Consider the following 15,770-nt stretch of genomic DNA (forward strand, 5'->3'; position numbering starts at 1 on the left):
CCTGTTCTTTCTTGCAGTCTTTGCTGGTTTGTTGCTCTAGCTTAGCACTCTTATGACCGACCACCCTTAGTCACATGGAGCGATTATCCAGGTGTTTATTCAGAGACAGAAAAGCCGCGCATTACAGCAAGATGCTCTTCATACCACCGGTCAATGAAATAGCTCGTTTCCTCTATTTTTCTGGAGAGATTAATCAACCGCGCCTGCCATCCAGAGGCATGCTACTTACAATTTCCTATTTTGTTTGATTTTCATTCTATATGTAGCATAACTCGGAGCATGTTCGTTCATAATGATAAAAGAATGTACCCGCTGAGATTCAACATCTGTGGTTTTTCTTTTTTTCAGTGGTGCCTAAGCACAGGAAGCCGCCAAAGAAAGGCTTTTACCACAAGGGGCACTTGCGGCAGAAGAAGGAACACATACTCTGCGGCATCGACCCAGTGCTTCTGATACCTTACCGACAGGCATTCAAGACCAGCATGTCAACGACGCGGCTGATATACGAGAGGCAGCAAATCAAGAATGACTGCCAGTGTCGAGTGATGGCACGGAGATGACTGATGACTGAATGTCAGATGAACAACTTACCTCGCACAAGTTCCACGCCGGAAACCTCAGTTCCTGCGACAGATTCTCAGCAAGTTGCCGGCCCACTTAGTGCAACCCGGGACGAATGGTTGGGAGAAAAGTGCAGTAACAGCGCGGGTACTGAAGTGAATAAACAGCTTGAGGACATGAAGAGAGATAGTACGCGAAACTCCACTAAGTTCATAGCAAGGCAAGTGCTACAAATCAGTCAATTAAGAAGAAGCTTCAAAAGTTCGAAAATGCCAGCGGGGTGTTACGAAAAAAACTGACGTTTCTAAATGAAGACCAAATGCAAGCTCTCTCACGGAACAGCAACCAAGGTGCCGCGTGGTCGTCGAAAACAATAAAACAAACCCTTCAGATAAAGTTCGCGAGTGGAACATCAGGCTATGAAACCCTGAGAAAACTTGGGTATCCTCTGCCTTCTAATAGGACGCTTGTCCGTCGTCTTCAAGGGCTCAAGTTCTTGCCAGGAATTTTAACTGAAGTGATTGACGTGCTCAGAGTAAATGCAGAGGGCATGGAAGACATTGAAAGAGATTGCGTACTTTATCTCGATGAAATGGAAATTGCCCAGGGATGTGAGCTCGATCGCGCTGAAGCCGTCGTGTTTAGAGGAAAAGCACTCCCAGGAGAGCCAGATGAACCTGCCTGTCATTGCTTAGTGTTTATGATCGGAGGACTGAACTCAAGGTGGAGCAGATAATTGCATACTATTTTACAGGAAGCTCTGTCGATGGCTGTCTGCTCAAGAATTTTGTGCTCGCAATCGTGCAGCTTTGCGCAAATATTTCTCTCAGAGTTCTTGCAGTGACCCCTGACATGGGATCCTCCAACAGAGCGATGTGGCGCGAGTTAGGTTTTTCCAGTCCCGGGAATTCTACAACGGTGCGCACAATCCACGATCCTGTGCTTGATGGAATTGAACTCTTTTTCACAGGGGATGCCGCACACGCGATAACAAATATTCGGAGTAAGCTTGAACTCGATTGACTTTACACTAAGCGATGCAACAGTCTGCCGCCATGGCCTAGCCTCCAACAAAGTGAAGGTGGAGAATGCGGGCTGTCGTGGAATATGACTGTGACAGAGAGCTTAAAATTGCGCGCCAACTTCCGGAAGTGCATGTCAGCAAAGGACATTTTACGAAAATGAAGGTCGGCATAGCAGTTAAGTTTTTCAAGGAATCGCCAGCTGCCATTCTTTGCCTAATAAGAGAAAAAGTGCTCAAGCCAGAAGCTGAAACTACAGCATGGTTCCTGGAGCTCATCGCAGGATGGCACAAACTGATGTCCTCGCGACATCCATCAACTGCACTTAGTTAGCGAGACATGGCGAAGTACCACGACGCCCTGGACACGTTGCGCCTGGCTTTAGAGACCATTCAAGGCATGCAGACCGGCAGCACGTCCCACTGGAAGCCCTCACAGGCAGGACTCATGATAGCAACGACAGTGGTCCTTCGTTTGCAAGATGTTGTACTTAAAATGGATGGCTACAAGTTCTTCCTCACCGGGAGACTGCTGCAGGACTGCCTAGAGAATCTTGTTTCTGTTGTGCGCCAGAGGAAACCCGTTCCAAACGCGTACGACATGAAATGTGCTCTGAAGCTTGTGTGTGTCAGTGAATATTTGCACACGCCAGCGACCTCAAGTTATGGGACGGATGATTCTGAGTACAAGGTCGACATAATTTCACAAGGAAAAAGAGAGTGTACTGAAGATGTCCGAGAAGAAATTGATGATGGCGAAATTCTTTTCATTGAAGCACTGACTTCAGTTGAGTGCAGCATTTTGCACCATATTGGTGGCTTTCTTGTGAAAAGTACTTTGAAAAAAAAAAACGAAAAACTGCGAGCAGTGCAGGGATGCAATGCCGGGGTCGACGAGTCATGAGCATGCATATTTAACTTCACTAAAAGAGTATGTTCATGATGGTAAGAACTTATGCAATCCGAGCTGTGAAGTTATGAGCTTGCTCACATCCTGCGAAGAGCACTTTAAAGGAATCATGTCCTGGACTTACAACCTGTTCACCCTGAAGTCTCTACAGGCTGTGACAGAATATTTAATCAAGAGGGCTCAGTGCAGTCTGGAGGCATGCCAGCGACACAACGATTCTCTGGAACACATGCTGATATCAAGTTATGCAAGAGTAAGGCTACGCATTCACCTGCGCCAGCTCGAAGCTGCGAGAATTAGTGGGCATGGAAGCAAGACATGTGCTGCAGTTAATTTGCAGTGAGTTGTATAGCACTTGTTGTTTTTGAAATCCTTAAAGTTCCCGACCAAATAAACAAGCTATCACATCGGAAATTGCTATTTATTGAATGCACTTTTTCTCAGTGTTGAGAAGCTGTATGGCCACTTTATTTTAGCAGCATCGATGACCGGTTTATAGCAATTACGAGTTGACAATATATTCGTTCAGAACGTATGCCTAACAGGGCTTTATAGTCAATTACTACGTGAGAGTAGGGATTTAGTGCTATATAAGCCACATGTAAGGCACCAAATAATCTGGTATGCATTCAATATTTTGTTTAGCCTCATCTGCATATTTACAGTAAGGTTAAAGAATGCAAAACAAAATTAAGAATAACTATGGAAGCACTGCTAAACAGAATACGTCCGCAAAATGAAATAAAACGTTCAATGAAAGTGCATGCTATATACTAAAGCTAAAGATAAAAATGCGCCAGGAATGGTTCATTTCGTAGTATTAGTGCGCAATATCCCACAGAACAAATATAGATTACGTTTCGAACTGCAATGAAGCAATAAAAGCGGCCCGGATATATAGGCTCTGTAGTTGTCGCGCTCGACTTCTGATCGTGGGGACGTGGGAGCAACCCAGCCGCAACGGCCGAGTTTCTATAGAGGTTAAACGTATGGTACTAGTTCGGTATCGGTGCATGTTAATAAAACCTCAGCTGGTCGAAATTTCCGATGCCCTCTACCACGGATCCATCACACCCGATGCTACGAAATCACAAAGAAAGGCCGTGGATGTGACATTAGTTGAAATATGCGATGTTGAAAAATTCGCAAATGTCAGCACAGGTAACACGGACATGTAACACAGACACAAATGAAAAGCTGCCACATTCACCGCAGTTTCCGTGACCCCGAAACAACCATTCAACATTGGTAGAACAATGCTTGCACACGGCCTCGTTTCAACCGCAGAGTGGTTATTTGACTGTTACGATCATTGCTTTCTACTCAGCGTTGCAGCATTCAGCACATAAATGGGCGAACTGATGACTGATTCGAAAACAATATTTGAAAGTAGGGTGTGCGATAACAATTATTCTTTTGTTCCGTGGCGGCACGAGGTTCGTTAAAAAAATTTGGGTTTCAGCTGGCAGCCAAAGGGTATTTACGCATTGGTTAAAGGCACGAAACTCACACACAGGAACAGCGAAAGACGGCGGGACTCGTACCTGCGTGTTTCGTGCCTTTAACCAAGGTGAACAGTCACCAGCTAGCCCAACAAGACATTAATTTAAGGTCAGCGCGGCTGGCGTGGACGGCAGTTTTCTGCTGCCAGGAATTGCAGTTGGAAATTCCGCTTTAAAATAAAAAAGACTAGATTAAATTGATGCCTTCACATTGCCGATGCGAAAATTTCGTGTTCTCGACATATCATTAAAGCAGCACACGCTATCAAAGCGAACTGTACATGCAGCTGCGCGACGCCCGTTGACTGCCTACTGTTACGTTTCGCCTACGACGCGCGGTGTTAGCCCCGAGAAAGAGGAATGGCGCCGCCTGGCGGCAGCTTCAGATGACGTCTCGGCCAGGAATCGAGTTTCGGCAGCCCGGGCAGCCGCCCAGATAACGCGCGCTCGCTTCGTCGCACCGCGTAGCACGGTTTTATGCGAAGCATATTAACGTAGGTTTCGGGCCTTCGCGTGACGCCCGGCGGTGGCCACCATTGACCCTGAAGTGGGGTCACGTGATGACGTCACACAGGCTGCAGATGGGGCCTCATATCGCGCCGTCGGTCGCCTCCCGGCGGTGGCCACCATTGACCCTGAAGTGAGATCACATGATGTGACGTCACGTGATGACGTCACAGCGGCTGCAGATGGGGCCTCATATCGCGCCGTCGGACGTCGCCCGGCGGAGGCCTCCACGCTTCGGTTCGCGCCGTCGCGCGCGACGCGGCGGCGGCGCCACCATCGCTGCATCACGCGATATGTGATGTCACGCCAGGGATGAAGCGGCGCGCGCCCGCCGTCGCGTCAGTCTCTGTGCCCGCAACCGCGCCAGCGTCTTTGCGCCGGGCGTGTATGCGGTCAAGATGCCTCCAAACGCTAAGGGTACGCTAAGGTTAAACCCAGTGGATGCTTCGCATCCACTGGGCTTAACCTTGATAAGCCTCCAATTTTTTTGCGTTCGCTATTTGCTTGCAGCAAGCTTCCGATGAACGACGAAAACAGCAGGGATCGTGTTTCAGCTAAGCAAACAACATTTGTGTGTACAATCGTCCTTAATGCGCGAACGAGAAACGCACGCGCTCCGTCGTGCACGCTTGGAAAGCGGTGCTCGGGCGATCGCTTTCCGATATAGTTTCACTTTCACAAGAGTTCTCCGCATGCATCCGCGTATGTGTCCGACAGCGTTTTCTTTGGCACTGCGCCAAGCTTTCTATCTAAGCACTGTGCCAAGAGCGCTGTCAAGTCTCGCGAAATCTACCGAAAGTGACAATACATCCGAAGGTGATCATAGAATATTCCACCCTGGCTGTTGTGTCAGTTTTCTTGTATGCTCACTGACGCACCTTGTTTAATTTCATGTTTACCTTGTAATAGCTAGCTGTTATCATTTCTGTTTATGTACACGAATGAGTTGAAGGTGGTAATTGCTGGAGTTTCTTTCCTGCTGGCCGCTCGACTCAATTCGTGCAGCGGCGCAGCAGCCGCGCTGTCACATGTATTAGTTTACATAACCTGCTTGTAAATTATTTTTGTTCGCAGTTGCATTACCGCTGAGCAGCATCAACCGGTATGTGGACAAGGTGTGCGAGACGCGCCGGTGCCTCTCTGAAGCGGAGGAGGTTTATTATGCGGGCCACGTCATTGAGTGCGCCGTCGAAGCAGCTGAGAACGCTCGTTTCGACTTTCTGGCGTTCGTCTTGCAAACGACTGCTATCGACAGTGCTCCTCATGAAGTGAAGATTACTGTTTGCGACGCGGTGGTAGATCGAGCCAGCTATTCCTGCAAAGCAGGGTATGACTACTCGATCACTGGCCGGCTGCTGGGAAGAAACCTTGTCCAAGTATGCGTAAGCATACCCCCTAATTTAAGTTGGCCTACCCCTAAACTTTAGTTGGCCCACCCTAAAATTTAAGCTGGCTCTCTTGCAAATTTAAAGTTGGCCTACCCCCAAATCTTAGGTTGGTCAACCCCCAAATTTGAAATTGGCCCACGTCCAAATTTCAGTTGGCCCAGCTTTACCATAAGCTTCCCGGTGCATTTTCCATGAATCCCTGCATCTTTACCTTCCTTATATCCGCCTCTCTCTCCTGTATACTTAGGGTATTATTTTATTTGCTTTAAATTGTTCTTTATTGCTTATAAAGCTACCCATCTACATTTACACTATTATATTAAGTAAATGTCGTAATTTTGCATATTACGCATTTTTGAGCACACAAAAGGCATTACACTTTTCGCGTGACGGCACTAGGGTACTCACAAAGAATGCTTATGCCCTAATACTTAAGTTTCCATTTGACATCCGAAAGCACATGTTGCACTGTGTGATTGGCACTGTTTTGTTTGATATTTAGATATCCTAGGTGATTTTTTTTATTGCAAACAAATCTGTTTAATGTCTTCCATGGCAGATAGTGCTATTCTGTCAGATCAACTGTGTTATTGGAAAGCTGCGCATTACTTGCGCGATAAATTGCAACGTGGTTTGGTAACATCAATGATTCGCTAATTTTCTTCATCATTATTAACTTTGGGTGCCCACATGTTCCAATTGCAGAATTCAAGCCAATCAGTATTCAAGTCACATCCATTTAGCAGAAATATTTGCCTAGCACCAATTTTCTTTTGTATATGTGGTGAAAACTACCTATATAAACATGTCTTTAAGTGCATTCCTGTTCCATTTAAACTAGTAACTTTCTTTTTTTGCAGCGAAGCTGTTTTTGAAGTGTCTCTTTTTACTAAAAAGTCACCTGTTGTAGGCTGCAAGGAGCATTAGTCTTGGCAGAAAAGTTATTCCTTCAGACTGAAACTTCACATCAGTCATTGTTCTAATGCATGGTAACAAGTTTAATGAATGCATGATTAGGTATTATTTATCGAAAAACATTATGCTTAAAGACTAAGACCAATTTGTAAGGTTTAATGTCTTTGGAATTGATATATCCTAACCATTTTTATTTTACAGAAAATACAAGTGTAAACACATTGTAGCTGTACTGCTGCATATTAATGCTGCCAGGACTTTCGACAAGCTCTCGCCAACTCACCAGCCACAGAAGTGGGGCAAGGAGCACAAAGAGCGTGTTAAACAAAAGTATGAGCCAAGAGCTATAGTAGACCTTCCATGTGCAAAGAAGGTTTGTACATATATTATTCTTTGAAAACTGAGAGGAATGAGAAAGAAAACAGCAAGTCCAATGCTGAAATGAAGGGCAGCTCACAATTTCTACTTTCAATGTTGGTTTGGTGAAAATGCTCTTGTAGATAGCCTTGCTGTTTGCATTTTCTTAAGCTGCAAGAACAGTTTCATGACTTCAACATATGCACTATCTTTACTGTAAACTATGTACTGCAAATGCTAGTTACAGATGCCTTTGTCATAGGCACAGAGTACGAATGAAGTCATTAGTGCTAGCTGTTGAGTAAAGTTAACAATATGCACACCTTAGGTGAATGCTTGACATCTATTCTTCTAAACAGAAGTAGGATGTAGCACTCTTTGATGATGCGAAAATATGAATTTTTTGCTTGCTTATTAAGTTTGAGAGGTGGGAAAATGAATGCACAAACTTTCATGATAAATGCTCAACTATCGAATGGGTGCGGTGTTTACAACTAAAGTTTTCATCTAGAACATAACATTGGTGCTTCTCTTGTTGCTACATCTTCCAGGCAAAAATCAAAAAGACTCCCCAGCTGGAAGGCAACATACTTGAAAGACTTCTGGAGAATGTCAGCTATCAATCTGCAGCAAGAATGAACTTAGACAGAGGTACTGAATTAGGTATGCATTCAAATTTGGTTTGGCTTTTTGAATCTGAGTCTCATAAAGGACTGGCCAGCAGCAGCTGTTTGGCCCCTCAGCATAATTTCCTTATCAAGTGGCAGTAATGCAGTGCGCAAATATGTCCCGATACTGCAAAAATTTAATTTTGCTTGTCTTTCCTATATTCAGTATTTGCAATGTAGTCGATGACACGCCTGATGAGCTGCACTGCAACATATTGCTTAGTCAGGCAGTGTGCAGTGTTTCGTTGTGGTTGCAGTATAATTATTTTAAAGAGAAGCACGTCATCAATAACCACAGTAGCAAATAACCAGTTTTAAGATGTGCCAGCTGTATTTATGTGAAGCTTTAGGCAGTTCACTGAGTTTAGCTAAGCCTGAAAATATTAACCATTTTTTTAATCACACATCTGAGGCTGTGTGAGGTGTAAGTAAGGCTCATGCCTTCCAATATCCTTCATAGGCAGCTACATGTAGCAAAATGTAATGTTTATTGCACCAAACCTTGAGACTCTTTTGAATAGACTCCAACGTGTCTTCAAGGCATTTCTCCAGCTACAAACATTTGCTGCTAAGGATATGTTGCTTTGAAACCTTTAAACAGTGTTCGCTGTTCAAACGTAGGTGTCATGACTACCACAGCGATTAATTATCCAAGCATCTGTGTACTTTGCATCCAATACAAAAAGATTTTATCTGCTTCATCATATTTCTTGTGCATGAATGTTGATTGCGCATTATTTCTGGAAAAATGTATTTCCGCAACAGAAGCCATGTTGGAGCCAACCATAGAACTAGGATGTTCCACTTCTGAGCCAGCATCCAGAGATTTAACACTCATTGGTTCTTTGAAGGAGTTAAGAAGTTTTCTTGGCATCAGTGGTGAAGTGACAACAGAAGAGCTACTTGAACACTTGCAGGAAAGCAAGAGTCACGAAGACATTATAATGACTGAAAAGTTAACACGAGATCAGGCAAAATCTAGTCTCTGGTTGCGCCACAGGGTAGGCATGATCACAGCTTCTATTGCCTACAGCATATTTACCCGTGTAAAGACGTTGAGGACGAAGATGGGCCCGCATGATTTGACACCCTTGCTAAAAAAAGTGATGCGGCAGAATAATGTCTGTACAGCAACATTGTGTCGTGGCAGTGCACTCGAAGGCAGTGCAAGAAAATGTTATCAAAGCCAGCGAGCCACTCATGAGAATTTGGTTGTGAGGCAGTGTGGACTTTTCATTATGGAAGGCCGTCCTTACATGGGTGCAAGTCCAGATGGATTAGTAAAGTGCAACTGTTGTCCTGAGCGGGTAAAGGAAATCAAATACCCTGAATCCATGAAAAAATTCTTGGAAGAGAATATAGAGAAAAACAAAGAAAAGGCTTTGACTCAGAACCTAAAGCGTACAACCACATATTTCTGCCAAGTGCAGGTACAAATGGGCATCACGGCAGTTCAGCATGCAGATTTGTTTGTGTTTGTCAATGAAGAAGATAATATTTGCATTCCAGTGCTATTTGATGAGGCATATTTCAGCGATGTGGTTGAAAGATCTTCCTATTTCTTTGAGCAGTACATACTGCCACATGTTCTTTCTACATGAACTACCTTGCTTCAGTTGCACATGCAATTTTTTATGCATTGCACATAACCAAACTACAGCCTCCCTTTTTAAGGCACAAAGTGACTGATATATCAGGTTTAACATTCCAACGTAACAAAAGGCTTATTAGGGATGATGTTGGGGGATGTTTTACATCAATATTAGTTTTGCTACGACGTGACTAAAGCTTGGTATATAAGCATTTTGCTTATTTTTTGCTATCTCACTAGGAACAGAACCGAGAAATGAACCTGTGACTTCATGTTCAGCAACAGAATCCCATTGCCAAGTTAACTCAATACATAAAAAAATTGTATGTGCAATCAGAGAAAGCACTCCTAGAAAGTTTGGAGACATCTGCAGTTTGAGTGCTTTTACTGATGTTCAGTGCAGTCTACTGTTAGAGGGAACAATGAAATGTGCGGCCCTTGCTTGGCTGGCAACCTAGCTGCATGTGGCTGCGGAAGCAATTTTAGTGCACTGCGCAGGTGTGTCGAAAGGCGTGAGAGCTAACAACTATAAGTTATCTTCTCCAAATCTAGGTGATTGTACTGCTTCTAGAAAGGAAAATCTGGACATGCTGTGCACTAAAGTGTTTCCTTTAACAGTGCACCCCTCTGTACAGTGAGCAAGAAAATGCAAACACGATAGCATGCTGTAGCACACAAAAAATAAGCATTGTGTCAGTATTAAAACACATTTGTGTGTAAACAGCTGAGTCGTGCAGTGTCTAGATCAATTTGTGATGCAACCCCGAACCATAACAGACACTCGAATGACAGGCTAAGAATCACAGGCAAAGCATTGGTCTATGTGGCATTCTATGCATTTAACTTTTTGGGTCACCGCATTATGCGATGCGACTGTGATATCGTAAATACAATTGTGATACCAGAAACTCATCCTGGGGAATAACAGTAGCCATTTGTGGTTTAAGTTCCATGCCCAGCTTTCTACAAGGGTATCCAATCATGCTTGTATTTACATTTTGTGTTAATTCACATGCGCTTCCATTGATACACTGATAATTGCAATGGCACCATGTTAGATGCTCTCATTTTTTTTTACTGCTGATGTGGTCATGTCTGTGGGATATTTGGCTGATACTGTGATACTATGGTAGCCAGATAATTGCTGATCATTACAGCAGGCGTAAAAAATGGGGTTTTACGTGCCAAAACCACTTTCTGATTATGAGGCACGCCTACAGTAGGCGTCTGTAATATTCAGTATTTTTTTTTTCATTTTCGGCTGTTTGTTTTGTGATATAGTTGGTATGGCAACTAGCACGAGTGTGTTGTGGAGACGAACAAGTGCCTCATGCAATTAAATTTTTGGCTGACTTGTGTTTTGTGAAGCAATTGTGATATGAGAATGCTATAACTGTGATATCAGAAAGTCATCCCAGGGAATGACAATAGTCACTTGTGGTTTATAGTCCATGCCTAGCTTTCTACATGGGTATCCAATTATGCTTGTATGTACCTTTCGTATTAACGCACATGGGCTTCCAATGATACAATGATAAGTGCAAAGATGTTTTCAAGATGCTTTCAGTTTTTTGTCTACTGCTTATGTGGTCATGTTTGTGGGACATTTGGCTGACATTGTGAAACTATAGTATCCAGACAACTGCTGCTCATTACAGTAGGCGTCTGTAGTTACCAATTTTTTTTTCATTTTCGGATGGTGTTTGTTTTGTGATATAGTTGGTATGGCAACTAGCACGACTGTGTTGTGAAGACGAACAAGTGCCTCATGCAATTAAATTTTTGGCTGACTGTGTTTTGTGAAGCAATTGTGATGTTAGAATGCTATAACTGTGTTATCAGAAAGTCATCCAAGGGAATGACAGTAGTCACTTGTGGTTTATATTCAATGCCCAGCTTTCTACATGGGTATCCAATCATGCTTGTATGTGCATTTCGTGTTAACTCGCATGGGCTTCCATTGATACAAGGATGATAATTGCAAAGGCACCATGTTAAAAAGATGCTCTCATTTTTTGTCTGCTGCTCATGTGGTTATGTTTGTGGTATATTTGGTTGTTACTGCAATACTAATATTAGGGCAGGCAGACAACTGTGGCACAGTACAGCAGGCATATGTAGTCTTACTTGTTTCGTTTCTGGCTGTTGTTTGTTTTGTAATTGGCATTAAGCGGCATTACTGTGTTGTGAAGACAAGCAAGTGCCTCACCCAGTTAAATATTTAGTTAGCTGCATACTTTAACACCACTGTGATAGTGTAAGGGATTATATCAAAATGACGCCAGACATACAGTTTCCAAGAACAGTTCCTTTCTGGTTTGGCAATTACTTGGCTTGCTTCTGGCACTCGGGCCGTTTCCTGTGACATATAGGGTTTCTGTTATTGTGGTAGAGAAAGAATGCAATCTTCAGGAGCACTACATTTTCTAGTTCTGATGTATTGCCGCCTATTTTGTCCAACTGTTATACTAAAACAAAGATATGCTGACAAGCACTGCTGTGATATGTAGTGATGTAACTGCATTATGAAACAGGACAACAGTGAAGAATGCAGGCGCACTGTTTTACGCATTGCATTTTCATAAAATGTACAAATTGAGATTGAAATTATTGAAATAAATTTAAGAGACGTGCATTTCTAGTGCTCAGGAAAACTAAAAGTGGTGCTTCTTGCCAAGAAGCACAAGATCTGTTCTTCCAGTTTGCTTTACTATCCTATTAGTAGCGGGCAGTTTTGAAATAAAACTAGTTAAAAGGTAGCAATTGGAAAAGGTAAAAGTAATATTCTTGCATGCATATTATTTTTCAAAGCATACACCATGAGTACTGCATTTAAAGGCCTTCAGCTACTGAAGTAGTTTTATAGTAGCTACAAAAATTAGGTGTTTGCACATCGAAAAGTATGCCACGAAGCAAAGGCTGAAAGGCAGTCCATGCTAGATGGTGTTTACTGTATAGTATCTTGTACACATTCTGCAAGCTCGTTGCCCATTTTGTTGACAATATCACTGCATTATTGTATCTCCAAAACATAAGGAGAGGTTGCTACCAGAATGTGCCATACCATGCAGTCTTTTCTACATGAACAAGTGTGCTGCTTTTTGCCATTAATGTAAGTGCCCAAGGTCTTTTTTACAGGTTTGACAGCGCATGTTATTGGTCCTGCTCTTCCTTTCGTGTTCTTGGCAGGGAATAAAAATATTTCCAAGCTAGCAGTAGTACTTACTATGCCAAATTCAATGAACAACCTGAAAGCTGGTCACTTTTGGTACTTATCTGTGTATATGTACTGCTACAACAATACAGTATGACAGACATTTCCGTGTGTGCCTGTACGAGCCTAAATAACTACAGTCTCCACAAAACTTGTGCAGAATGGCTCTCTTAAAAAAGAAATGCTTTTTTTAGTACTCTAAATCATACAAGCTAGAACTACGGATACTGCTGATGGTATTTTGTGCATTTTTGGTGTTTGAGGACCACCACACTTATTACAGCCAGAAATTTTCCTTCCACTCAGACTATCCACAGTGTAAGTGTGCACATTGACAAAAACTTCACACTTTGAGTGGCTCTTTGGATAGATTTTTTTTATTTTTAGACAATTCGTTCATCACATTTGTTAAATATCACACTTTGCCTGGCAGCTCACAAAGCTAATTGGTAAGAGCTAGTAATCACTGCAGAATTACTTCGGAGAGAGTTAACCTGATAAATACGCGCACCGACATTATCAGTTGAAAAGGAACTTGTTGTTACTGAAGAATGGCCTTGAGAGATTCACAGTTCCAGCAATTATTTTGAATATGCTGTCAATGTATGGCACAAAGTCGAGGTCAAACCGATTTTTTAAAATGCGGTACAGTTTCATCCGTTGAATGGCCCTCTCCACATGTACTCGGGCGCTTGCTATGGATTGGTTTCTCCTAGCTTCCTCTGCTGTGAGCTGTTTTGTCATGATAGAGCTTCAAGTCATGATAGAGCTTCATGTATGTGAGGAGCACAGCATCATCATCACTTAAGGATAAGCTTCGCGTGCCTTGGCGCAAGCGCATTTCTGTGTAAAGTTCTGTTATGTTGTAGAACAACTCGAAAGAGCCTATGCCTGTGAGGACAACAAGACCATGCTCGTCGGGCACTTTTGCAATTGTGATAAGCTGTTCTCTTGCAAATAGGTTGTTTCTAGTGTCGACCTGAATTCCAATTTCTTTAGACAGCTCCTCAGCCTCGGCAGTTATCTCTGAAAAAAAAGAAAGGACAAATTGAGCACATAACAACATAAATTATAGCACTCTCAAGTATTAATTAGTATTACGAACAGCAGTAGAAGTGCTGAACTGTTTGCTGGATACCTTCTGATATTGGAGTGCAATCACCTGGACTCGCAGCCGGAGCTTCTGGAGGATGGAAATCTAAAATAAAATGAAACTAACTAAAAAGAGCAAAGTACTATACACCACAGTTAATGACGTGGGTGCCCAAATGCAACACAAATTTGACACATCAAATTTAGTATTGCTTAAGGGATAAACATACCATCGCACTCTACTCGTTCTCTCTCTTCGGCCAATGGTGCATCATGTTCCAACATCGCGCTGCTCGAGCTTTCCTCTGTGCCTTCTTGGTATTTTTCTCAAGCATCAGTGCAAATGGAAGATGTTTGTGGCAGCTGGTAAGAGCGTATGGGAATGCCTCTTTCCCCTGAAATTGAAATCCAAGCTTTTCTGGACATCTTATTAACAGACAACATTAATGCAACTTCCGACCGCGATTGAGGCCGATCGGGATCGAAATTATCGATCGCGATTGACTCCGTTCGGTAGCTTGCGCGAGGGGCCAATCGCGATCGATAATTTCGATTCCGATCAGGCTGGATCGCGGTAGAAAGTGCCCAATGTGGCACACGTTTAAGATAGCTGCGGAGCTCTTTTAATACGTATAAAGTAATGACTCGTTGCTACAGTGAATTAAACAACGGAGGAAGCGCTCGTGCGGGTACAAATGCGCGATCAACATTGCTTCTGCATAATCAAACGCGGGCGATAGGAGTTCAGCCGTGAGTCAATGTGCTACCCCTGCTCGCTCCTACACCGAGCAACGCCGGAGCAAGCGACAGCAGATTTCGCCTATTCTGGCTATCACAGATCGTTTTCGATTATTTCTGGCATCTACATATATATGTAAACGACTTGTCATTGCTAACCGCACAGAGAATCAATATCGATACACTTACGCCGTCTTATCGCCGCTCGCACAAGCGGCCGTCTCGCATCGTGTGGACGTACAGGCAGGTTGACGGACGGAACTGCTTCCGGCGACAACTTTCGGTACTTGTAACCTGGTAATAAAGTGACAGACACGTTGACTGCATGCAAAGAACCGAAAAGTACACACGAAATGGCCTTACCTAGCGTCTTGTATACGGGATATACAAGATCCTCTTCTCTGAAGTGCTTGCTGCAGACGACGGCGTGTTTTAACGGCAGCTTGCCCATTCTAAGCTTTATTAACCAAACTTTCTTAAGCTTCGTCGACTTCGGATAGAAGTGAAAACTTACACCATCGTCCTTCCGAGATTTACATTGCGGAACAGAGCAGTAAGTCACTATCTATCTATCTATCTATCTATCTATCTATCTATCTATCTATCTATCTATCTATCTATCTATCTATCTATCTATCTATCTATCTATCTATCTATCTATCTATCTATCTATCTATCTATCTATCTATCTATCTATCTATCTATCTATCTATCTATCTATCTATCTATCTATCTATCTATCTATCTATCTATCTATCTATCTATCTATCTATCTATCTATCTATCTATCTATCTATCTATCTATCTATCTATATTGCCCTCAACAATGCTTCAATATTATTGTCAAAATGGTGCGCGAAATGGCAGATGACATTAAATGTAAGAAAATCAGCTTTGCTAAGAATAGCGCGAACATAACATCAGTTTTTTTTTCTACACCCATGGTCACATGCAACTAACAGCCAAGCAGTACAAGTTCCTTGAATCAGTGATTTCAAAGGACTTGAAAAGGAAGGCACACGTAAACTATGTGACATCGTCCGTCTCAAAGAGATTATGCTTTTTTAAAGGGGACTCCAATCTGCACCACCTAAAATAAAGCTCTTAGCCCACAGTACCTTTACTCGAACTGTACTAGGATATGCCAACGTAGTTTGGGTCACAATTTAGTTAGCAATCTGGAAGCTGTGTAAAGAAAGGCCATTAGGTTTGTCTACAACAAGTAAGGTTTATTCGATTCACCTTCATAATTAATTGAAATGTCTGGACCCTTAACATTACTTAACACTAAGTAATGTCGCTAAAT

The 15,770-nt window shown here is 42.8% G+C and overlaps 1 protein-coding gene across 1 annotated transcript; it reads left to right on the forward strand.

The window, feature by feature from the left end:
- Window positions 1–1,922: 1,922 nt before the first annotated feature.
- On the forward strand, window positions 1,923–9,430 carry LOC142588637 (uncharacterized). Its single transcript, XM_075700465.1, has 5 exons — window positions 1,923–2,190; window positions 5,576–5,828; window positions 7,006–7,177; window positions 7,713–7,824; window positions 8,595–9,430. The coding sequence occupies exons 1-5, from the start codon at window positions 1,923–1,925 to the stop codon at window positions 9,428–9,430; spliced, it is 1,641 nt and encodes a 546-aa protein (XP_075556580.1).
- The last annotated feature ends 6,340 nt before the right edge of the window (window positions 9,431–15,770 follow it).

This window comes from Dermacentor variabilis, chromosome 7 (assembly GCF_050947875.1).
Source record: "Dermacentor variabilis isolate Ectoservices chromosome 7, ASM5094787v1, whole genome shotgun sequence".
In the NCBI taxonomy this organism is placed as follows: domain Eukaryota; kingdom Metazoa; phylum Arthropoda; class Arachnida; order Ixodida; family Ixodidae; genus Dermacentor; species Dermacentor variabilis.